This window comes from Notolabrus celidotus, chromosome 11 (genome assembly GCF_009762535.1).
Source record: "Notolabrus celidotus isolate fNotCel1 chromosome 11, fNotCel1.pri, whole genome shotgun sequence".
NCBI classification, from domain to species: Eukaryota; Metazoa; Chordata; class Actinopteri; order Labriformes; family Labridae; genus Notolabrus; species Notolabrus celidotus.
The window spans coordinates 13,827,008-13,853,397 of NC_048282.1; the positions used below are offsets into that span (position 1 = coordinate 13,827,008).

General features: G+C 39.5%; 1 protein-coding gene across 1 annotated transcript; it reads left to right on the forward strand.

Annotated features, from left to right (window-relative positions):
• Positions 1-781: 781 nt before the first annotated feature.
• Positions 782-26,390, forward strand: LOC117820972. The gene is made up of 25 exons (XM_034694933.1): positions 782-1,112; positions 9,985-10,182; positions 10,373-12,674; positions 12,768-12,971; positions 13,413-13,533; positions 13,783-13,876; positions 14,271-14,357; positions 14,644-14,760; positions 14,883-14,981; positions 15,214-15,365; positions 15,525-15,663; positions 16,195-16,317; positions 16,409-16,606; positions 16,796-17,517; positions 18,271-18,717; positions 19,483-19,732; positions 19,886-19,975; positions 20,208-20,531; positions 20,624-20,794; positions 20,933-21,110; positions 21,207-21,323; positions 21,977-22,261; positions 22,681-22,922; positions 23,349-23,408; positions 24,318-26,390. The coding sequence occupies exons 1-24, from the start codon at positions 1,110-1,112 to the stop codon at positions 23,385-23,387; spliced, it is 6,702 nt and encodes a 2,233-aa protein (XP_034550824.1). The 5' UTR covers positions 782-1,109; the 3' UTR covers positions 23,388-23,408; positions 24,318-26,390.

The following is a 26,390-nucleotide window of genomic DNA, read 5'->3' on the forward strand; positions in this document are numbered from 1 at the left end:
ATGCAGTACCTCAACTCGGGGTGCATAGCATGAGATAAGTTAATGGGAAAAAAATAAATAAAATAAACACAAAGCAACAAAAAACAAACAAACAAACAGATACCAGGATTTATGCTGTTACAAGTTTAGTTTTAATCAGTTCCTTATGTTCCTTGTGTTACTAGTTGTTCTTTGTTTTTGGATAGCCTGATTTTAACCATTAGCATTTGGGGAAAAGTGCCAGTCTCTTGGTCAGTGCTTACAATGCAACAATTTGATCAAATTTGTACCCAGAGAACAAGAATAACACCAGGACAAACAAACACATTCCCTAAATCTGCATGTGTATCATTTTGTGTTGGCTGGCTTGGGTTCTTTTGGCATCAGAGATTACGTTCTTGTTGGAATTACAATGAAGACAAACCCATTTTATTTATTCTCTGCATTTGTTTGTTTGGTTGTGTGTGTGTGTGTGTGTGTGTGTGTGTGTGTGTGTGTGTGTGTGTGTGTGTGTGTGTGTGTGTGTGTGAGAGAGAGAGAAAGAGAGAGAGAGAGAGAGTGTGTGTGTGTGTGTGTGTGTGTGTGTGTCTCTCTTTCTCTCTCTCTCTCTCTCTCTTTTCTCTCACTCTCTCTTTCTCTCACTCTCTCTTCCTCTCACTCTCTGACAATTTCTATCCCTCTCTCTTTCTCTTTCTCTCTCTCTCTCTCGTCCTCTCTCTCTCCTTCTCTCACCTCCCCTCATGCCCCTCTCACTCCAACATAGCGCCCAGCACTTGAGTCACTGCGGGAGGGAGAGAGAGCATACACAGAAGGCAGAGAGGCAGATACAGAAGCATAGAGAGCACAGTGAATCAGAGACATGGAGTAAGAGGACAGAAGGAAAATCAAAGACTCAGTGCATCTTAAGCGCAGCTCAGCTGGGGACCTTCCGAATGCTCATTCAGCTGGCTTATGATTGTCCTCACTTGCTCAGCTGTGAACGAGAGTCTGGCCAGAATGGATTTCATTTTGGTCAAACAGCCACGGACCAGGAGCGGCAGCAGCTCTGCAGATTATTATAACTCCGCTTGGATTATTTCAGAGACTTCTGCTCTTGTGATGAACGGAAATGAGAGCTTGCAGAAAGGAAGATGGTAATGTGGGAATCCATTTTGTTTACTCTGAGATGCTTTTACTTCTTTGGTTCTATCTTTGTTGAAAGCAACACATGAATATTTCCTTGGCTATGTATGATAATGTGTGTGATCAGTGAGTCAGAATGAAAATTTAAACAGACCTCAGTGTTTAAAATTCACTCACTGAAAAATTTAAGGGGCTTAAGTAACTTTGAATTTTAAATGATGTTTTCTTTACTTGCAGAAGCTTCTCCTATTAGAGTGATAGTTGCTATAGGCACTTGATATGGCTTTATTTTTCTATTATGTTTGACAGAGCATGTTTTTATATAACAATACCAACCTGACTGGATTTTAAGTTTAAGCCAACTGGCTTTTAACTCTCATTTCCCTGCTATATTCCCTGTCTCTCTGAGATGACAGTGCAAGGTCAGCTGCTATAAGCTTCTCCAACTTGAGAAGGTGATTTCGATATCTTGAGAATTAGATGGTATAAAGGGAAAATATTGGACATTGTTGTCCTATAGCTTCTGTATGAAATAATCTCTGGGTTACAAGCTGTTGGTCTGATAAGGAAATGTTTTTTCTACTTTCTTCTATTTAATGGACAAAATGATAAATTAATTAATTAGGTGTAAAAATAATTTTAACTCCTTTAACCCATCTTCAATGAGTCACTGATGTAGACTCCTGTAACATCTAGCTGCTCTTTTTAAATAGAACTGTCTTATTTATTGCTCATTGACACATAGCCTTTTATGTTAGAGCATGTTTGTACTCTGACTGTGTATAGCATAGCTCCCATAACTTCCTTTAGCCGCGGCTCTCTGCTGGAGTGTTTTGACTCAAGGTGAAGGTCTCAGGTTTCAGAGCATTAAGGCAGATTTCACAAACCAGCCACTGTATCTGCCTCCTTCCTGGATTGCTGTTTACTGGCATGTGAGTCATGCAGGAGCTAGAGCAGATTCAAAACATGAAGCCAATGGAGATACACACATCAACTCCATCTGACATTTTAGTATAGATTTGAAAGTTCAACACCTTTTGATCATTTCAGCCTGTTGAGAATCTTAGCAGCACATCCTGTTGAGGACATTTCTAAATCTTTCATTCAAAGCTGTTCTCAGTTGAAGAGAGGGTGTGTTAGTAGTGTATAAAGTAGATTTTGTTTGGCACTCCTGCCTTGGAGGGTGTTATGTAGGAAGTTTAATTTTAAAAAGCCCGCCCAGCTCTCCTTTAGGTTTTTTTGGCAGGGCCATGCATGTGTGTGTGTGTGTGTGTGTGTGTGTGTATGTACGTGTATGTATTGCTGTGATTTTCCTGCCGGTTTCCAGCATATTTGCCATCTCATTGAAGCCAGAGTCCATTAACCAGCTATTCCTGCTTTGGGAGTGACCTCAATGTTTGGGTATTTGTTCCTGTGTTGAGCAGGTTACACAGAGCATCCTTTTACTCTCAGCAGAAGGACTTCTTGTCCTGTTCTGGTGATTCAATGGAAATACGCAACAGTCGCCTCAACATTTCTGTTTGTGAAGCTACAAATCATCACCTCGCCCTCACCTTCAGCTCTTTCCTTTATGCTGCTTTGGCTGGGATCTGGGCTGCCTCTGGAGTCAGTGTATTCAGCAACATGTTTAGTGATACAAAACATTTCAGTGACAGTTACTGTGAGCTGTCGTGTTGAAAGGTCTGATGTGTCTCTGAGGCAGCTGCTCAGAGTGTTGGAGCCTGATGGGTCAGGACAACTACAAAGTGTTCATTTTGTTACTTTTAGGAAAAAAACACTGACCGTTTCCTGGAGATTCAGGGCCTTGAGGTTTTCTTTCAGTCTTGTTCATCCTGGCCTTTCGTAGAGCTGCATTAATGCACTCAGTATTATGTCCTGTCAGCCTGATTATACATTGAATTGTATGTTTCTGTGTATTTTGAGTAGAGATAGAATGATATGGTTTTTTCAGGGCCGATACTGATACTGATTATTAGTTGTCAAGGAGGCCGATAAACGATATTTGGAGCTGTAACTGCTGCAGGCGGAAGAGCACGTCTGTGTTGCGGCCGTAAATAGTGCAAAACCAAACAGACTTTCTGTTGGCAAATTAAAGTGCATAAAAAAAAATCCAAGTGGAGCGTACACCTAAACAGAAGTGAGTGCTTGGGATAGAATCTTTAAAAATTCACTAAATCACGTGGCAGAAATGACAGCGTCAGCAGAAACGGTAGCCTAGCTTGCGTTCCATTACTCCCTGCAGTTTCTCATTGGCTGATTGGCTGTTGCCCGTGCCGTGGGTCTGCGTGTAACCAATCAGATGGTGTAGTGACAACAGACAGAGAGGCGCGGCTGCATCAGAGCCAAAATAACCCAGTTTTAATTTGATCTCTTATCGGCCGTCGGATTTTTAAAAAAGGCCGATGCCGATTTGCGTCAAAATGCCGAGTGCAGTATAAATACTAGAACTATTTTGGTGTGGGTCCGATGAGTAAGACTTGGTGAATTTATCTGTGTTGTCACTTGTTTTTCTTGTATCTAAGTGATTGTTTCTGGATGTTTGTTATTAAATCTGCCAGTGTGAGTACATTTAAGCACAGCTGTGGGCTAATTACAGATGAGTGTGTCAGTGAAAGCGAAGCCACACTTTCATTTAATAACACTCCTCATACACACGGTGCAGATATCTCAACTCACTCGTGAGGAGTTTAAAGACGTGCCTAAAGTCCTGGCTCATTGATAATTCCCTGACGTGTTTTTAATGACTTAAACACAGGCTTTGCTGCCACCTGACTGCTAGTTTACAACCACCTTCAAACTGTCCTGCTGATCAAGGACGTCATGATGAGTGTTTGCCTTCCACAAGCCCAGATTTGCTGATCCCTGTGAAGCTACTAAATATACCGTCTGGCCATCATGGTGCCTCAGTGGTCTTGTTCAAGCGCTCCTCTCAGCCTGTGTTTAAGTCAAACCACAGAGGTATTTGGTTTGTGCTTGTGTGTTCAGCTAGAGCGCAGCTAGAGGTAAGAAACATATGAAGAATAAGAAAAACATTTCACTATTTAGTTTAAAGGCTTAAGTCCCAAAGTTAAATCTCAACATACAATATAGTTTTTTCTGCTTATAGTGTTTTCCGGCTGTGGATTGCCAAGCTATAAAAAACTCAGAATAAAGATAATGGGCATTAGAAAATATTCAGAAGGAACAGAAGATATTTTGGAAACCAGAAACAATCTTGTTATTATTTTCTGTTCTCTGTTTTTGCAGCAATAAACAAGAGATTCAGACATCTAACATTTAAATACTGTTTACAATTATATAAATAATGACAAAGATTAAATTCAAGTTCATTTTTTCTAAAGATTAAAGACATTTTCAGCGGCAGTATGAAAAAGAATGAATGAAAACAATGTAAAGGTATCTAGAAAATGCTAGCTTTTTTAGATACAGCTCATATAGTTGCTTAAATAACACTTGAGGTTTGATTCAGATTTATGGATGTAACTGAAGAAAAAAGAAATGTGACATGTTGCTTCTTGACCATTAAAGAATCTCAATTTAGGAATGTCTGTTTTAACAGGGAGACATCCCCATGCCTGGTGTGAGGCACTCCTTTGCTCTGTCCATTGTTCTGTGGTTTGTCACTCACGCCACTTGAGCGTCAGTGCTCATCTGCACACTGCTTTATTAGATTTTCCTCAGATTCACAAAATGTTTCAGATTGTCTGACACTATCAGGTTTCCTGGTCATGACTGGTTCTCATTCAGAAAGCTGTTTTCAGTGAACAGATCTATAGAGCAGCTGACTGAGGATAGCAGCTCAGTGGAATACGTGATGTAGTGACATAGATATTAATGTGTGGGTCTTACTTACAAATAAGAAGACAGCAGATGGAAAATTTCTCTTCTATGCTTGTATGCTGACTTGTTCCTACTTTGTACCTCCCATAGGAAGGTAAGAGGTCCTCTACATGGCATTTTAAAACCATTAAATCTATTTATCTATGTTCCAGTAGCTTAAAAGTCACCAGCAGAAGCTTTCAGAGTAGAAATAATTACATTTTTGGTGTTATTTAATGACGAGCGAAATCATTTGTTCACATTTCCCATTAAAAGATAACCCCAAACACTGACAGAAAGGAATCCTAACCTTTACATTACTTAATGTTTCTCCCTTCTTTATGTGAGCAATGGGAAAGTCATTTTAAGTATTTACTAAGAGCATTGGTTCCCAAACTTGTCAGCCCGCGACCCCCAAAATATAGGTACCAAAGATTCCTGACCCCCCTTGGAGTTGTTTCATATTTCATAGTTGGTTTGCAGAAAATTAAGCACCTACATGCACACCTGGCTGTATTTCCTGTGGTGCTGTGAATTAACTTGCTGCTACTGATGCTTCTATTAATTCATTGTTAACTTACCCTAACCTTAGGAGTCATCAGGCAACAAAAAAAGACAGAAAAATAATGAAACATTTTTAATTTTGCATGATTTTATTTGAAATTCACTATTTCTATCAAAATTATTTAGAATAATGGGTAAAACAGGCAACTTTAGATCATTTAGAAAAGAAAAACAATTCTGAAAGACATCTTGCAACCCTAAATTTGTGTCTCGCGATCCCCCAGGGGGTCCCGACCCACACTTTGGGAACCACTGACTTAGAGTAATCCTGTTGGGAATTTGTGTATTTAAGTCTTCATTTTTTAAGATGAAAAACCATAAATATAAACACAGGAAATGGATTCTTATCATGCTTATTTATGGACAGTATCTGACAGTATGAGGCTCTGAAGTGTGGCCAACTTGTATCAGCTTTGCTTATATGTTTCACATATTTCTCAAACATCTTGTATATAAGAACTGAATATTTTTAAGGCTACTTCATTTGGCCTCATCATTTGAGGGGATATGTTTCATTAAGAAAAACACCCTTAAATACATTTTGCCTTTGAAGTAGGAACTAAATTATTAGCAAACGTTTTAGCTATTTGTTTTCTAATGATTTACTTTTGAAATGACTGAATTCAGAACAAGGATTCCTTTTATGAATATATTTTGATTTTGAATGTTTTTTATGTTTCAGAATTTTTTTTTTTCCATACCCTTAACATGAGAAAAAGGAATTTGCAAACTATACAGGTGCCATCGGATAGCCTAGTTGGGGTTATCCTGGTTGCCTAGCTTAACCACTAAAACACTCATCATGTAATAGCAACATTCTCGGGTCAGATCAGGCAGCCTTTGATTCATATCATAACCCCTCTCAGTACCACACTTACAACCCTCCTCTGCCAGATACTGTCAAATAAACAGAGCAAAGGCATCTACAAACACAATAGATATCATATCACAGTTGAGGTTACCCTTTTTTATGGCATGACTGTCCCGTAAGATAGTATTCAATCATCATACATACTTTTCTTTTTCACTGTGAAATATTTTGTTCTTGTCCAGGCAGGAACTTGTTTGACATAGGAATGTACAAAGACTATTTCTGTTTCATAATGATACTGGACAGAGATATTCAAACTGTCCTGAGACACCTTATCCACAGTTATGTGTGCGTCGTCTTTTATTTCAGTGACTGAGTAAGAGAGATCTGAGTGTTTATATAGAGCAGTGTGAATCTATAGCAACAGTATTCTGGCTAGAGCAGGAGGACAGGTTCATAAAGTTTACTTATACATTTTCAATGAAACAAGCAAACAGAATAGAGTTTTTGGAGTCTTTACATGCTTCTTCTAAGCAGACAGTAAACAGTGTCTTGACTTATTACCTGCAGTTACAACACTCCTAAGAAAGGTTACCGTCTCATTTCAGTATCAATACAAATAATTTTCTTTAATGCATGTTAATTTATTTACATTGCCAGGAGACAACATCCCTATTTGGTTTTCGTCTTGAGATCACCTTCATTCAAGTTGCTGCAATTGTCAAGCTCCTGTAACCATGAAAGCCAGACCTCCCTCACCGATGACTGAGAAAAATTTGCAGACATTATTTAAGATTTGATGAAGAAAGCTCTCATGTATTCAGGATGGGAGAACATTTCATTAAAATTTTATAGACCGGAACAAAATTTTCTTACAGTACACAGTGTGCTTGTGTGCTGGCTTCCATACTCATCCTCCTCTTCTCTTATTTGACTTATTTGACAACCACCTCCATTCCTGCTTTATTGTCCTCCTTCTTTGTTTCCTTCATGTTAACACGATCCCCATCACTGGGATTTGTTCCAGGGGGTGTGGCAGGGCTGACCTGAATGCTCTGAGTCATTGTGCTCTTCCAGAAACTGTGGGGGCTGCGGACTGACCTAGAGCCCAGCATTTGGGGATCATAATGTAAGAGGATAAGACAGGGGGGCTGGATGACCAATGTTGTTTGAGAGAAAAACAAGATTACAGGCACAAAAACAACAAACATACTGTTTATTCTCAGAAAAGGAAAGAAGATTCAGGGTGAAAGTCCCCTTCTTATGAGGTCAAATCCTGAAAGTTCAGGCTTCTTGAAGCAGAGAGAGCAACATGTTTTTTATAGGGGTGCAGGGACAAGATGTAAAACAGATAGCAGAGCTGGACATGCAGAGAGCCAGTGTTAGTCTGAGGGGACATAATTCATCACACCCTAACACACCCCTCTCTGTTTTTATCCCTTTTTATCTGTGTCTGTCTTTCTTCATCAGCACAGCTGGGAACCCTTGGGTTCACTGAAATGATTTTGACCAACACATTTGAGGCTAATATGATCTTGTTACTCATCCCGCCACTAGAGAGGCAATTAAATTATTTCCCCTTCATGTTCCAAATATACCTTTGACCCAAATCATTTATTAAATTCAAGACAGCAAGATTAGGAAGTGAGCTTTCTCCAGTTTCAGCTCCTTGTTTATTCACTGACATTAATGTAATCTCAAACAGTAAATGGCACCGGGCACATGCAAGAGAGGGGAAATTGCAATATGCATGCTATGTGTCCACATTCACACATTAGCCTTCCTGATGCCATACACCTCCCCGCGGAGCCTCAGCCATGCATGTATACATTAACCCTGAGGTCTGCTGCTGTGGCCTTTGCTGCGCTAAATAAAGCAGGGCCTAAAAGTGGGAAGCAGGCTGTGAGTTCAGGTCAAAGAGAATGTGAAACCATAAACCAGGAGGCTAGCTAGCCTTGAGACCAGTAATTACACACTGTGTTTACTTGGATGTTTGCTGTCAGGCAGGCCGACTATATGTTTAATGGCGAGCACGGGGTGTTTGTGTTTGTGTAGCTCTTCTCACAGAAGGTCAAAAGGTTGAGGACAGGGCCTGTGTAATTTACAGTGAGCCACCAGTGAGATGAAAGTGACTGAGTCCAGGTTTCCTGTTGTTTAGCTCTACTGTTCCTTACAGGGGATTCAACTTAAATAAGAAGTTTCTGTTGACTAGCTACAGCTCACTCCTAAAAATTAAGTTGGATTTTTGAAGTTGGCTTGTGCGTTTATTATGCGTGTTTATCTTAAGATATGCTAATTTACTCTTTTAATTGCTAATATTTTTTTAATAATTACTATTTTATATTCTCTTGTTTACTGTATACTGTTTTGCACTCTCTACTTTGCGGCTGTAACACTTTAAATGTCCCCATTGTGGGACTAATAAAGGAATATCTTATATCTTATCTTAATATCAGAAACATATAAGTTATTGTTAATTCTAATATACTTATAAAAGTATGTGTGCCTAGAATAGAAAACAGTCAGTAGAGCTGTTCCTGTGAGAGCTGTCTGTGTTACACTGAACGGTGTCATGACAAAAAAAGACTTAAAAAAAGTCCAAACATTTCAGTTTATATATATGCTTTATTCTTGAATATCTTTTAAAGCACCTCAAAATCAGACAGAGTGTTTATTCAACTCTAGATTTTTTGCTGTATAACCATACAGTAGTCTTACTCATGCTTTGAAGTATAATAACATACGACAGCTATTTGGATCAACAAATGTGGTGACCAGCTCACAATGACATCACACCTGACTAGTCTGAAAATATCAATTTGTGTATGCTTGTGTTTGGATCACACAGATGACACAAGTTCTGCCGAGTAATAAAAGCTTGAGACAGCAGTGGCAAACTATACTGAATGTAAACATCATACTCCAACGCAGAGACAACACCACCTCTACAGAGATTATTTTCTGCCAAATAATCCAGCTAGACTTTTGCTACAATAGTACTCAAACAACAGGAAAGGTAGATACATAATGAAGGTAGATAAAAAGATGCAATAAACGAATGAAACAACGCACTAAACAGTTTTATACAAAGTTACCCTTCTCTGTCCTTAAACCAAGGTCTGCTTAAGTCATTTCTCTGTGTTCTCTGGATCATGAGATAATTACACAGTCCTCATGTAAAAAGTTCCAAACAATTGTCTGTCGGTATTTTCACTTTTCCCCTGTAAATATCTTTATATGCAAAACTGTTGGACAAAAACAAAAAGGCATCCAAAGGCTTCTCCTCAGACTACTTCAAATTTTAACTAGCTTTTTTTGTTTCTAAAGTTTGGCCTCTTTATCAAAATGTATACTCTATCAATAAAAGAATAGTCTGTCAATAATATGTTAGTTGCAGACCAAGCAGAGATTTGTATGTGTCTCTTATTATCTCTCCAAGTGCTGAGGAGTTGAATGTGGGGATTCATGAGAGAACAACAGAGTAGTTTTGTTTTTCATAAGTTCAAACTACACCACATAGGATTCCCGGAGTTTCTGGCTTTACATCTTATTTAGTAATTACTGACAGCTTTGAGAGTTTTCCAACTCTTGCATGTCTGTTAATCACGCACAGATTGTGACACGCCTATTTTGTTAATGAAGTTGCGTAGACTTATAATGGACTCTTCATTTTCTCTCTCACTCTCCAGAACCTTGATTCTTTGGAGGGCTCGATCCAGAACCTGCTGTCTGTGCTGTATCCGCCCTTCGAGGCCACTGCCCCAACTCTTCTCAGCCAGCTCTTTCAAATCATTGAAAGTCGATACCAGGGAGATGCCCTACGGTGCCTGCTGGACTTTTTGGTCCCAGCTAAGCACATTTTAGACACTGTGCAGCAGGCTGCTTGTGTAAGTCACAATTTGTCATCAATAACAGCTAAACCTGTGCCAGTGTAAGGAGACATTCACTATGTGTGTTGATATTGAGCAGGATCTTACTGGACTTAGTATTACAATAAAAAGACAACAGTTTTGATGTATTAAAATCTGTTTTTAAAATGTCTAAAACCTCATCCTGACTTCATTGTGTTCCCTTCAGGCTCCGTACTTTGATGCTCTCTTCTTGTGTGAGGGCTGGCCTCTGTGTTTACGTGACCAAGTTGTTCTCCACCTCGCTCCCATCAGCCCCCTACAACTTCAGCCTGGCGACTTTTACCTCCAGGTCGCACCCTTTTGTGACCAATCAGCTCGAATCGTGGTCTGCAGCCTCCTGGAAGAAGAGGGGCTTATAATAGAGGTAGTTGAGGAGACTCCAATCCCTGAGACTTCTTATCCTTGTATATTCAGCTGTGACTGGTTAGAGGAGATCAACCGAGGCCGCCATGGCACGCCTCTCAGCCAATGCCTTCTTGCCACAGAGAAGGGTGTGGTGAGGTTACCATGGGAACGGGTGGCCGTGCCTGACTTTGTGGATGTGCCACAGTGTGCTGGGAGTAGCATGGCCTCTGCTCCTCCTGCACATCCTCCTTTAGCTCCTCTGCTTCCTCTTCCATCTCCTCTTCCTCATCCTGACGACTCTCCTAATCATTCTTCGCCCCTTTCTCCTTTAAAAGAATCTGCACCAAAGGATTATCCCGTGACCATTAAAAATCCCATTTCATCCTCTTCTTCACATCCCTCTGCCTTCTCTGTGGAGACAAGAATACGTCCAGCAAAGCACGGCATTGCTGTGTCACTCCGCCTGGTGGATTCTAGGGCTGCTTCTTCATCTAGTCTGGCAAAAGTGCAAGAGACTGAATCAGAGCCCAAGCTTATTGGGTGGGTGTCTCCTAACTCCTCGGACAGTTGCTTAAGTGAAAGAGGTCCAAATACAGCCCCAAAAGTCAGCACTTCAGAAGGTATATGCTCTCCTGTATGTGTAGATGTGAACGGATGTAAAGATGAAGATATAGAGCAAGACAAAAATATAGATACAAATATTAAAGGGCCAGTAGGTCAAGTTCCTGCAGAAGGGGAATATATTGATATTCTGCAGGCAACCATGCTTTTCAGTAAAGCTCAGAAAGTAAAAGAAGAAAAACAGAAATTAGACATGCAAATGCAATCAAATGATCAAATCAAACCACAAATGCAAAGATATCCACAAAGATGCGCACAAATGCAACCACACGCGCAAATGCAGCCATACGGGTCGACACAAAGACAGCCAAACGCACAGATATCATCTCAGACACAGTCACAGGCACACTTGAAGTTTCCTGCTGAAACACAAAGTCACTGTAGACCAGAGGCGGCTGCATCAATGAGGCTCGGTACGTCCACAGAAGGGCAACCTCTATCTGCTCCCCATCATTCCCAGTCCCAGTCCCATCACCCTTACCCGGACACCCTAGATACCTCTCAGTGTGTCCGCACTGTCCGATTCTCTGAGAAACCCTGTACCCCGTGCATGAGAAGAAGACAGGGTGGGAAGGTCTCCAAAGCTCAGGAGCTGAGGTGTCGGTACAGGGATTCCTACCAGGCTGCTATCCAAAACCCTGTCGCCTTTGGACGGGAGAAAGAGAAGGACAATATGTCAGCTGTGATGGAGGAGGATGGTGAGTTCTCACAGTGTGATGACAGACTGAAACTACCAGAGACTAAAATGAGGGATCCGTGGTGTGCCATTCAAGGAAAGTGGTTTGATCCTGGGATGCAACGGCAGTCTGCTTCATCTGTCAGTGGAGGCATATGTATGGAGTCGGGAGAGAAAAACACTGTGCCGTATTGGAAAGCAGGGGATAAAAACACTGCTCCCTGTATGGATTACAGAGAAACTAGTGTTTCAACATTTGGTGGGATGCCTGCACAGTCATCTGAAAGGACCACTATGTCATTAAGAGAACCAAGGGACTCACATTCTGCAAAAACTTTTAGTAATTTTCCCAATGACAATGTGAATGGGTCAAACTTAGCAGTAGGTAGCAGTATAAACTCCAACAGAGCTCTGTCAAGCTCAAATGTTCCTCAACAGTCAGATGTTATCTCTGCTAAACACAAACACATGTCATCAGCCGGTACAAATCAAGTTTCAGACACTAAGGTGAACCTAAAACCTTGTGAAAGGCTAAGAAGCAGAAACAATTCCATGGGAGTGAATCCAAACTTTTCAAAGTCTCTGTCAGCACCACCTAACAGAACACGATCCACGTCAGATGGCAGGTGTTCATCCCTCTCCACAGCTGTGGTGGACACCTCAGAGAAGTGTCAGCTTGTCATTGTTGAAGGTAAAAATGTTCGGAGAAGAGAAGCTACAGACTTCAGTGCAGAGCTTCCTCAGCTGCATGTGGTGAAATGCAAACACAGCACAGCCTTCCGACTGGTGTCACCCAAGGTCAACAGGAAGAACAAAGCCATTGCTGGTATGAAAGTATGAATAATAAACAAGTTATACTCTAAATGTAAATATTAAGTTCTGGATATCAGCCACAAAAAAATGTGTCCAATTTCTACAGACAGTGCTCAGCCTGAGTGTTTGACCGTAACCAGTAGAAATGACCATCAGATGAAGAACCCGTCACAGACAGGTGCACCGCTGGAAACAGAGACAGCAACTGTCTCTCAGCCTGTCTCCGCTCGCCCCAGACCTGACCACCTCCCCCTGGGATCCCCTGACCCTAAAGCTCACCCTCTTTATTTAGGAGTGGCTTCTCTTACAGGTGAGTTGATTTAGGGTACAACTTACATCATTAAAAAATTAATGAATCCACGTGCATTGTTTGGCAGCCAAGTACATGGTTCCTTACGGTGTTAAAAGAACAACCACAACATGACATAAAATATATAATGAGTCCTTAGTTGACAAAAAAGAATGTTGATTACTGTTATTTAGTAATCTTTATTTAGATCCTGAACTGATTTTTTGCTGGTTTTGTCAGCCCTTGGGCCTCCTTTTACCTTTTTTTAAATATTTTTGCTGTTTACTTTTCTTCGATTTTTAAGCTTTTTTGCAATGTGCATTTATTCCCCATTAACTAGCATTAATTCAGCTTTGAGTTTATGTTTTATTTAACTATCTAGCTCTAATCTATCAGATTACCATTTAATCAGGATTGTTCTTCGTACAGTTGTCTTATCCTCTCTCTCTCTAACCCTTCCAGGCGGCCGAGACAGGACAGGCAGGACAATCGTTGAACTCTATGGAGACCACCAGGGATGGAGATCAGCTATTACAAGCATGGAGCTCTACACAATGCTGCACTACTTCCACTCTATAACCAGGTTACATCTGAATGCCAGTTAATTGATGAATATTTATGTGTTTATTTAAAGGGAAAGTGTATGTAAATGAACATTTCAAACTAGCATTCATGTAAATATGCAAGAGTAAGCCATAAGGCTAATTTTCATCTGTAGTGTGAATGCATTACTATCCTACAGCCATTCTTAAGGGAAGTGTAGCATCCTTTCAGTCTTTATGGTAACTGCTGTGTGCACCACACATATATATCTTTTTATATCTGTATCCAGGAGAGAAATCAGAGAAGCTGGAATGACGCTCATTTTTGATGCAAGGAAAACAAACCCTCAACCACAGCTCTATAAAGCCTTAATGACACTTCAGGTAAGAGTCCTTAACTTTCTATATTACACATGGCCTGTGTGGGTTTTTTTTCCAAGTGGAGAGCCTTGCTGGTGCTGTGCTGTTTACAGAAAATGAATTCTGAGTGAAATGCTGTCACTAAATAATGAATCAGCTCCTGAGCACAAACAATATCCAAACATCTTCCTTCAGGGCAGGTTTTGATTTTGTTTCAAAAAATGTTTTGCCTTCAATTATTTTTGGTTCAAAGTCCAACATGATTTAAAAAATATATACAGTCTGAATGTTAAGCTTTTGAAAATAGAACCGCTTAGGTTTTCACCCTGAAATATATTCTTATTTACCTGTAACAATTCATAAAATGGTGAAGGTGATTGTGTGTAAATAGAATTTAAGGAGTGTTTCATTGTTGCAGGAGCAGACTTTCCAGGCCGTTAACAGCTTCGTGCTGCTCTTCGACAAGGACAACAGCCCTCGGCCTGAGCAGTGTCCTGGGATCCAGGTCTGCTTTTTAACTATATATTTCACTGCTTATGATAATGCACTGTTTTTTCCTATGTTTCAATAAATAGCATAATCATTCTCATTAATGAACAGCCAAGACAGACCCCACATGGTCTCTTTGTATTGTGGTGCAAGTTAAAAAGTCCCCTTTAAGTTCCCAGTTTGTCCCAGGACACGACAGAAGCTATGTTAAATAAAAGAAACAACTGAATGTTATTACTTGGTTGAAAACTTTAATAGGTAGTTGATAAATAACTATTAAGAATAATGTTTCCTCAAAGCAGACTGAAATGGTGACATCAATGAAAGCCTTGCTCAAGCTGGTGGAGGTGAGTCAGCTGAGCTTCCGTCTAGATGGCACATTGTCTCACAGCACCTGTGACTGGATGGAGCTGCATCAGGTGAGACGGTCAACAATTCATGAGATGTCAATTTGTCCTCCATTCCCTCTCCTTTTTCCTTATCAGGTTGTGCACATTTTCATAGCTCGTCGTTATTTATGTCCATTACTTTTGTCCTCTAGAAACTCTTCCCATTTGTGTCTGATCTTCATGAGGCGTCCAACCTCCTATTGAGAGCCATCAGTAAGTTAGAGGAGCCTCACAGGACAGACTGTGTGCAGGTACATTCCTTTCCACTGCTCTCTTGGTGTATAACTGGGTTCTTCAGGCTCAGATTGTGTAATATGTAAATCTGTCTTTAACTCTGAAATAGATAACGTCTGTTTTGAATAGTTTCTACAGCTAGATTAAAGTACAATTCAACTCATATTGACATGGAAATTAATATTGACACTGATATTAAGGAGTTAACCCATAATTTGCTGATCCTAATAATTATTTTTTGTCTATAAGACTGTACAGCAGTGCATGATGGACCAGAGGACTCTGATGCAGGATGTACTGGAGGACAGTCGATTGGTCAGCCTGCAGAGGGAGGGCGGTGCTATGCTGGCGAGGCTGAGGAAGGAGAGTGACCTCAAGTACCCCAACTGCGAGGACCTCAGGTTAACACCAAATCTCCTCCTGCAACAGTATATTTACAAAACAGCCTCTATAATTTATGTCACATGACACCAGAAAACGCTCCTGAAATAACACCAGTTATTCATTTATCTTTGTTTGTTTGTTTCTCTTGAGCTTTTGATCTTTTTCTTCACATGCAGTGATGCAGTGGACTCAGTGACCAGCTTATACAACCTCGTGGAGGAGCAAGCTCATGTTCTTGTGCAGAGGTCCAACTTGTCACTGGAGCACCTGAAGTATCTGCTGCAAGTTAGAGAAATGGAGGGGCACTTCTTGCAGGTAAGCACTAAAAGTGCCCTCTGATGTTCATAAGAAAGCAACTTACTTTCAGAATATGTTAGATTTGATATTTGATGTAATGGATCTGAGAAACCATAAAGGACATTGCAGTCCCTCCGCTATCTAATGATAATATTCTGTTGTATGGATATTGGAAGACGTAGATCCAAAGCCATTCATGCGTTACTGGATTTCACAAATTTAAACACAAAAAATAATATGTTTGAGTTAAAAGACATTTATTGTTTGTTTCTCATACATCACAGAACACACAGTGATACAGTTCAGCAATGTGAAGGTAAAAGACTATTTCCTGAGACAGTTCTTTAGTTTATGGCTCTGTTGGGGAGCTATTCTCTTGTCTCCATTTGAGGCGTGTTACTGATAAAATCTTCATCATTTAAATTAAATAGAGAGAATGGATTATGTGAATGAGAGGACCTTATAAAGAAATTAATCTGTACATGTGTACAGCATAACCTTAAATATGGACTCATACATTTATATTTGTTCAACTTTCCAACCCTGTAGATGCAGCAGTGGTTAGACGTAGAGGGAGAGCGACACCTGCTGGATGCTGCATCAGTTGAAGAGTCTGGAGACAGAATGGAGCAGATCCTCAACAGCTTTACTGGCTTCCTTATTGATGCAAACGTGAGACTATGTTTTCTTGTTAGTTCACCTCCTGTGTTGGTGTGTACATGTCTGCCAACTTGTCTGGATTTTTCACACCCTCCTAATCCAGGACCGGAGGCAGCATGCCATGACTTTGGTGTCAGAGGCAGAGCGCCTCCAGCTGAGTGGGTCAGCCTACCTGGAGACAGAAGCCTTTTGGACTCTGGTCTGCACCTTCAAGACGGGCCTGGAGGACTTTCTCTGTAGGGCTGAGGAGTGTGGCAGGGAGCTGCAGACCATGGTCAACGTTTGTGATTTTTGTGAGCAGGTTGGTGCAATGTAATGCAAATTTGCTATCTTCAAAAACAAAACCTAATTTTGAAATTGAGTGCAATGTTACAACAATTCAAGTAACATCGGAGTCAGGTGACTGCATGAAAGATAGTGTGATATTGAAAAGAAAAAGAAGTATGTGCACTTTTGTTCTTGTGTACAATAACATGATATCTCTTAACAGGCTACAGCTCTTGCAAGTGAATGCATTGAGTACTTGGACCAGAGTCTCTCTGGAAAGCACACATTGAAAGGCCATGATGAAACTTCGACACATATAAATCAAACAAATGATCAGTCAACACATCACCAAAGCCAAGAGTCTGGACCAACCAAAGCATCCCTCTGCCCATCTTATGCTCCTGCAGCTCATTGCTCCGATCCAACAATGGTCGACGTATTACTGACAGAAAGTGACAACTCTGTGCTCCAGACTTTCCAAGACAAGTTCCTACAATTCAGCCCAGAGAGATTTCAGGAGGTGAAAGTCCAGGCCGGCTCCCTGCAGGGCTCCAAGGGGATGCGGGTCTGGAATGTAGCCTGGCTCAAATGCCATGAGGCCAGACAGCAGCTTCAGGAGAGGATGCAGGATGCTATCGAAGTTTTCCAACAACCAGAATCTGGCAGTCAGTGTGAACATTATGTTGATGTGGTGAGCACTAATGCCCAGACACTGCCCCCTGGTGGCCAGAGTCTGGTGGTACAATCAACACCTGGGCCTCGACACCCGCAGTGGGAGGGCATCATAACTGGAGCTGTGGATATAGGGAAGAGAAGGCCTATTCTGGGCAGTAACAGCACTAATTCAACACCTTTAGCCTGCTGTAACATCAATGCCAAAGCTGAGGATAGCAGTGATGCTGGGAACAGCCAGGGGTCAAAGGTCACTCCACAGTCACCTAAAAGGTAATTTGTTTATACATTTACTTGATCCCTCAGGTTGGTACTGACCACAGAACAACAGCATATTCTGTCACTCAAAGGCAGACTCTTTCAGTTTTAAAAGGTTTGATGACACTTGTATTAGTGTTTGTTACGTCTCCTCTTGTTGTTCCTCCTTTACTTGCAGCATTGCAGGAGCCGTCAGTCATAGCACTTTACCAAGCTTTTAGCTTCCTTTTGTGTAAGATTTATTTTGATGTGTATTTTGATTTTAAAGTTTGACCCTAGTTTTGCATCATGTTTTCCATATTTTGTTATACAGTCTATGGAATAGATTAAATTGATTGTGCAGTTTTCTTTTCTGAAATTATAAACTTACAACACAAATGCATTTTAACATACAACCCAAATTTAAAATAGATGAAACTAAAAAGTTAGCTTGAAAATCAAAAAAGCTAAATACACTGTAAACAATAGCATACCATCTGATAAAATGCTAATGCTGAGAGGAAAATATGAAACATTCTCTCCAAGTAATGATGTTAGAAATAAAGTTTATTCAACACTTTATGACAATAATACATTTATTCTGCTCTATGATGTAAACACTGTGGGAAATAATTTTACAGAAGACGTGTTCACCATTCCATTTAAAACTAACTAGCATATCCATTTTATTAAATTTAATTTAAATGATCTATTTTAAAGCAAGTTACTGAGAATAATAAAATAATTGATCTTGACACATACTGTTGCCTTTGTATCATGTAACAACAGGTCAGTAAGAAAAACAGAACGAGAGACAAGAAGGAGACAGGCTAGCAGAGCGAGGAGTGAGAGGGATGCTGCTGCCCTGTCTCAGTCACACACTGTCGGATGTCAGTGGTTCCCATGGGGGCGAGGTCTTGGACTGAGGTCTGTCAGCCAAGACTCATGCACCCCAAGAGTACCAACAGCAGAGTCACCCTCTCCTCCAGAGCATCAGGTCCGATCCCCGTCATCCTGCTCCCACCACGGTCAGCCATCTTGTCGGATCCTTCAGGAAGCTCAGAAGTTCCAGATCTCCCGCCACGGGAGCTTCTGCTCTGAAGACTCCTGCTTGAGCGGCCGGGCAGCTGCAGGGGCTGATGGGACTATGAGCTGCAAACACTCCAGCCTGCCTATTGGAAGATATGAGGGGGTGTTTAGTTTGGCAAGTCCTCAAGAGAGTGCCAGCAATGCCATGTGAGTTTACTTCAAGGGTCATTTGTTTGGGTTACAGAGTAAAAAGATAATTTGATTTATTTTAAATACAATTCTATGACTCTTAATATTTTTTACTGATTTTCCTCTAATTTCAATCAATCTTCTTCAACTTGATGATATTTCATATAACCTTCCTCTTCTATCTCTTAGCTTACAGTGAAGTACTGCAGGTATTGTTCCTTCTGATTTCCATTGTTTCTTTGTTTACCTGTCATCAAGGATTAACTAACAAACAGGTACAAGAGACACAGACCTTTTAACTGTGACTGCCATTAATGACGATGTCCTACATTTTGTGAAGATTTCTCAGTACAGAAGTAGAAATTGATTGACATTTATTGATGGATATTTATTGATCATTGCAAGGTCGATCGGAAAGCATCTGTTGGTCTTTAAAAACATCAAATTGTTGTACATGGAGTCATGGACAAATTGATTTAAAATTGATAATAGTAATGCATACCTTAAACGAATACCCCTTGTTTACATTTTTGTATATTGTTTATATTTTGCTGAGACAGAATGAGTAATTGGAGAGCATTAAAGAGTCCTCAGTGTTTCAAGATGATCCAAAAACAGGTCTTTGCTGATCTAACAGTTTATCTTTCCACCTTGCAGCAGTTATATAGAGGTATATTAGTGGATACCATGGTTGTGATGTCAGGGAGCCTTATACATTTAGACCACATTTAATCTGAAAACTCGTAATTATTGTTAAGATCTTTTTTCTGTTTGGATTACCAGGAGGTTGCAGCGTGTCCTGGAGGAGCTGGTGTTCACAGAAAGGGAATATGTACGTTCACTAGGTTACATCCTGACCCACTACCACCCCCTGCTGGACAAACCAGACATTCCTCAGGACCTCAGAGGAAAGCGAGGTGTCATCTTTGGAAACCTGGAGAAGCTTTATGACTTCCACAGTCACTATTTCCTACCAGAGCTGGAGGCCTGCCAGAGGGAACCTGCCATGGTGGCCCGATGCTTCCTTAGACATGTGAGTAGTAACTGTATAACTGTAAAGAATATGGCATATGGCATTTCCACCCTGCCTCCCCACATCTGCTGCTACATTAAACAGATGTATGTGAACCTCTTAAGTTAAAGCTGACTTTTCAATAACTTGCATAATATTACCATCTTTTTACAGTGTGACAGTTTTGGCCTGTACGCTCTGTACAGCAAAAACAAACCTCAGTCTGATGCCCTGATCCTGCACCGTCGGCATGACATCTTCAAGGTCAGTTTAGTGGGAAGGTTTCTCTTTGTCTGTTCCAAGGCTGTTTTGTGAAGTACCCAAGCTCTGTCTTCCTGAAGACATGCTCTCGTTTTTTTCATTTTAGGATATTCTATCTGTAAACCTCCCTGAATACAGAAGTAAATTTAGAATCAAGTCTAGTCATCAAACTTTTATAGAGTATCATAAAACATACCCATATGCAGTCATCATCGAGGGTTGTTTTCACCCACAGAGGAAGCAGCAGGAGCTTGGAGACATGATGGACCTATCATCCTACCTGCTGAGGCCCATCCAAAGAATCAGCAAGTACAGCCTCCTGCTGCAGGACATGCTATCCCTAGCTCGCTCATACAGGCCAAAAGACATGATCCAGGATACGCTGCATACTAGTGTGTCTGCACAAAATGTATGCAGCCTAGGCGCCTATTTGCCTGATCTGACAACCGGTGAAAGGGAGCGGGAGAAGGCTGAGATCCAAGCTGCCGCAGACCTGGTTCGGTTTCAGATGCGCCATGGCAATGATTTGCTCACCATGGACGCCATCCAGGACTGTGACGTAAGATAGTAATATGATAGATATGAAACATGGTAAACAATATTGATGCAAAGATAACTATCAGTCGGCTATATTTTTCTGTTTCCTTTCAGGTAAATTTGAAAGAGCAGGGTCAGCTGGTTCGCCAGGATGAGTTCACAGTTCTCTTTAGGAAGAAGAAATGTGTCCGCCGCGTTTTTCTCTTTGAAGAACTCATCCTCTTCAGCAAGACCAAGAAGACAGATATCGGCAACGATGTGTATGTCTACAAGCAGTCATTCAAGGTCCGTGATGAGAGATTGTAATAGCTGTCATGGTTATCAGTGCATTCTACAATGTATCACTGACATTTTACTGCAGAGATAGCTTTCTCCATCTTGATCATTTCCATATGACTTGTATGTATGTGTTTCCTCTTCCAGACGAGTGACATCGGGATGACTCACAACTCAGGTGTGAGTGGTTTGTGTTTTGAAATCTGGTTCCGTAGGAGAAAAATTGAGGACACCTATACCCTGAAGACTTCCAGCATGGAGCTGAAGAAAGCCTGGACCACTGACCTGGAGAGGATTCTGTGGGATCAAGCCAATCACAGCAGAGGTTGCAATAAAAACATAGCACCATATATTTTTTCAAATTCTCAGGGTGTCATTTTAAAAGTAAAAAAAACAAACATAAATTAATTATATGTTGCAGAGCTGCGCTTGCAGGAGAGGGTGTTTATGGGGATGGGCCGCAAACCATTCATGGACATTCAACCCAGTGATGCCGCCATCTGTGACCGAGCTGTCAGCTGTGCTCTACCAGGGAAAAGTAAGGATCTGCATCTAGTTGGAATATTTTCTCATGCATCTGTCATCAAAACATTTTCCACGTCATAACAAGTTCAGAAGCAAAGTTTCATGACATAAAAACATATACAGTTTTACACTGTATTTCAAATTATTAACTGGAAGTGTTTAACCAATAATCCAGAAAATAAAAGAAGATGTAAAAGACCTTTTTTGTCATGATTCGCACAATCTGAAAGGACATTTATCTCTATGCTCTCCCAATCAGTGGCCACCATAATACATGGATGGTGGATTTGTAAAATGATTAACTCAAATCTTTAGGTTATTTAAGAGACTGATGAGAAGAAAAATACTTTTTTTAGCCACACAAACAGCTGATGGTAGGTCCACCACTACGTTCAAGTCCCAGTAATGATGGATTTCACAAAATTTTCTCCAAATATTCCTACATCATTTAATTTAATTTTCTATTTTATTTATCCATGTGTTGCATGTCTGGGGCTTTAAGTAAATATCTCAAGAACAATTTACATATTTAACTTTTTGCATTTTTTTTTGTTGTTCTATCAAACATATATCATTGTCCCAGAATCACTTAACAGCCATGCTTGTACCCTCCGCTCACTGACCTCGCCCATTATTTTCTGATGTAATCTATCTGTGTGTCGTCAGTCCCTGTGGCCTGTTGTTCATACAGGGGCTTAGAATATCCACGGCCACACTCCATTGGCTCCGGTAGCACCGCCTCGACCACCATCAGCCAATCATCTTCCTCCTCTGGACGAGGTTCTCTGCCCCCTGCTGGTTATTCTGGAAACCAGTCCCAAGGATTGGAATCTAGTCCTGTTGGCTGCTCCTCCCCTGAAGCTGTAATTGATAATGAACTAAACAATCACCATCTCCGTCAGCATCATCTTCATCGTAACAGTGAACCGTGGAGAAGTCATCCTACCCTGGGTGAGGTTTCTTTTTTTTTTAGAGTTTCATGCATTTATATCTTACTTTTGTCAAAAGATGGAAGGGTCAGGTTTCATCATCACAGTATGACATGGTATATTTATAAACAAAATAAGAAATACACACAAACACACTTGATATCAGTGAAGGAATTAACATTTTGTTGAAAACAAGTTATTCTTAAAACCACTGTAGATTGGTTATTGGTAGAGATGCATGCTATGGTAGCTTGTTATTGGTGGATATTGTTAACATTAAAAACAACATTGGGTTGGATAGCAATAAATTCAGGACAAACTAATATGAAGAATCTTTTTCCAAGTTTTTTTTTATCTATTCATATTTTAATTCCATTTTGATATTATAGTTTTCAGCAAGTACCACAGGTTTTGTGATTTATTGTTGTGAGTGTGCTTCAGTTGACAGCACTGAATCATCAGGAGAATGCAACAACCACTTCAGCAGCTCAGACCGCAGCTGCCTGTCTGCCATCAGTGGAGAGGTATTGGATGACTCCTCCTCGTTCATATCCCAGAGGTCTGTGCAGCGCCCACCACTTATTCGGACCCCCAGCATGAGTAAAAACAGCTCACCAGCGGTTACAAGAAAGAAACTAGGTGTCGCTCTGAAACCTTCACATCTGGCAAATGCTCAGGTACAGGTGAGGTGTAACTCTGTGACCTGGTGTTGTAGCTTAATATCACTGCTGTCAGGAAGATATCTCTATATTTATTTTTTATTTTTTCAAAACTTTATGTTTTTGCTAACCATTAGTGCCTGTCAGTGGGTATAGCTAAATTTCTGCCAATGAAAACCATTAAATGCAGCTTGTGACTGAATCCCGTTCTGTGTTTTGTTACTGGAAAAAATGTTTTTTTAATACCCTAAAAAATTGTTGTTTTGGAGATTTGAGGTTTCAGTCTGACAGCAGCACAATTTATTTTATGTTTAACCTGTAAATCACATTTTGTTTGATAGTGTTAGAATAAAAAAGGTTTGGAGAATATTTTATTTGTATACAGCATCAATTTAAAAAAAGAAAACTGTCCATTTTTATCATGATATTCTTTTTGATGATTTGTTGCAGAGTGATGACATCATCATTGGAAAATCTACAGAAGTTTAACCCCCTTGATCCCTACTGAAGGTATTTCTTTAGATAATGTATCTATTTCACAAATCAGTGCCTTCGGTTTGTAGAGGAGCAATCATATCAGAGGACTTTATGTTAAAGGGGTGGTAGAAATATTTCCAGGTGATGAGGATAACCATTAAAAAGTCTTGATCTGAACTTAAGTAAAGACACAGACTTTTATAACTGATTTTACAAGAACATTTTCCTTTTAAACCCCTTTTTATTCTATATTAAATCATTTTTTTGTTTTTACTTTTTAGTTTTTTATGTATTTATATAATGTGTCCTTGATTTTTTTTTCTTTTAATATCTTTTTATAATAACATGGTTCTGCTCGAGGTTTCTTCATGTTAAAAGGAAGTTTTTCCTTGCTGCTGTAACAAGCTTAATACTGCAAGGTGCAATGCTCATGGTGGATTTAGATGAAATAAGATTGAGTATTATCCTGTCTTGATGTTGGGTCTTTGTTAATAATTTAACATGAAGTATGGTCTAGGCCTGCTCTGTGTGCAAAAGTCTTGAGATAATGTTTGTTATGATTTGGCGCTATACAAATAAAGATTGATTGATTGGTTTATTATTATTATTATTATTATTATTATTATTATTATTATTATTATTATTATTATTATTATTAATATTAATATTAATAATATTATTATTATTGATGTTGTTATCATTATTATTGTTATTATTTATGTTGTTGTTATTATTATTATTATTGATGTTGTTGTCATTATTGATGTTGTTATAAATATCGTTATTATTATAGGTGATATTGTTATCATTATTATTATAAATTATTAGTAGTGGTAGTATTATTGTTAGTATTATAATTATTATTGATTAAAAAACAGTATTACATTTGTAATAATTTGCAGTATTAAAGTAAGAATAATTTTTGTATTCAATATTTTGCAGATCATTGGTCTTCTGAACTTTCCTGCCTCTCTGAGGATCTTCTGACCTCCATGCAGATAGAGTGAGAAAGTTACCTTGTGGCCACACAGTCACATGGCTGTCAACAAGCTTTTTCACGACACTATTTCTTCTTTTCAATGATTTATTGAAGCATTAGTGGTGGGTTGTGTTGGCATCATAAGACAGTTGGTAGAATGAGGATCACCTGCTTCATATGCTGACTGATGCCACCATTGGAACAAAGAAGATGAAACTGCTACGTGGGCACTGTGGTTAACAGTTGACAGACTGAGAGAACTACACACATGTGAACAAGCAAATTTTTTGCCTATTCAGTCTCACAATACTTGCCTTTCTGTTTTCACACGGGAGGATCATCATCACCCAGTCAAAGGAGACATATGACATGTACTTTGATCAAACGCCTGTTCTGTGCGGAGTGTAAAAATATTAATTATTATAAGCAATGATTAAAGATGATTTTTTTTTTGTCACATGAGTGAAAAGCTATAATGGAACAATTGTTCCAGAGTGGCATCTGTATTTGAGAGCTAACCACACATATGGGAGAGCACTTGCATCCAGTGTCACAAGTGAAATTCATTTCTCCATGTTTGCTGCTCCTTTTTATTCATCAGCTGTGAAGTGTTGTGTAACTAGCAGTTTTAGGTCCCATTGTTCTTTTAAAGCAGGACATCATTGTTTTGGTTAGAAGATGACAAGGGAAACACAGCAGACCAAAACAAAGCTCAAGTCCTGAGCTTTCCTCTGGCCATAAGCCCAGTGCTAGCTACAGACGCTTTATTAATTTAAGACCATATGTGGATACACATGTGGATGTTGCAGCTCATACAGAGAACTAAAATCATTTGTTAATAAGAAATGGAGATGTTAATACATACACCTTAAAGGATTCTTAATCATTTCTTTTTGAAGAAGTTTTAGCTTTCTGCTGTGTTTGTAAACACATACTTTTTACATTTCCTTCACTGGATATTGTTACAGTAGTCTTATATTAACTAATTTATCCAAAGGAACAGACCACTTGTTTGCATGTTTGAACACCCTGATTTGAATTGCTTTAGGCCTTATATAGTTCATTGTCCACATACTTCATACAGACACAGTATCTGACTTTCAGGTAAAAACCACTTCCTGGTATTAAGGGTCCACTAATGGTTCCACACTGATCAAACTTCCAGCTTTATACTCATTAAAATGACCGTCACAGAAAAGTGTTTTTTTTTTAAGAACATGAAAATGCTTTTGTTTTTGTTTCATAGAAAAGTCATTTAAAAAGATGTTTTTTTCAACCTCTGAATATTGTTGGTGCAAAAAGTATAAAAAGCTATGACAAGAGCTTGAAACACAGAGGTCAAAAGGTGAAGCTCTGTGTAATGTTTTTTTTCAATCCACTAACTCCAATGACACAACTTTTTATTGTTTGATCTTTTTAATTGATTACTTACATTTCCCAAAGGTTTTGTTTGTCAACGTGTTTATTCATTTTATTGTTTCTTGTTTAAATGTGGGGTCAATGCTATTCTTTTTTTCTTTCTTTCTGTCTAAAGTTTTCTTGAAGAGATGTTTCATTGTAGTTTCTTTCCTCTGAACTCTGTTACCTTCAAGAAATAAGACAGACTGTAGTAACACGAAGATAACGAAAGTCTGTGAAAAAAGTTTCACTTCTTTATTCGGATAATGCATCAGTTCCCCAGAAGGACAGGCGTAGACACTGTTGCACAACTCATCAGTTTAAGCTGGGGTAGGTTTAAGGTCAGTCCTGACACATTTAGTTCCCTATAGCTAAAAATATATTCACTGTACAGTAAATATACAATTTACCCATTCTGTGGTACTCATTTCATTTATACACAACTCTTGAGTTTCTTGTATCAGTATGCCAGATTAGAGAATAATTTAATTTCATGAGCTGTTCAAGATAATCGACAATCCTGAAAGAATGAGTTCTGTCACCCTGAGCTGAATGTGAGAAATATGTATTTATTGTATTTTCTATTTAATTATTTGGAAAATAAAAAACAGTAAAAAAAACTATCTATTGTTTTGGAT

Coding starts and splice junctions, on each gene's coding strand:
- LOC117820972 (XM_034694933.1), top strand. Junction 19,733..19,885: donor CCCGATGCTTCCTTAGACAT/GTGAGTAGTAAC, acceptor ATCTTTTTACAG/TGTGACAGTTTTGGCCTGTA. Junction 20,795..20,932: donor TCTACAAGCAGTCATTCAAG/GTCCGTGATGAG, acceptor TTCCTCTTCCAG/ACGAGTGACATCGGGATGAC.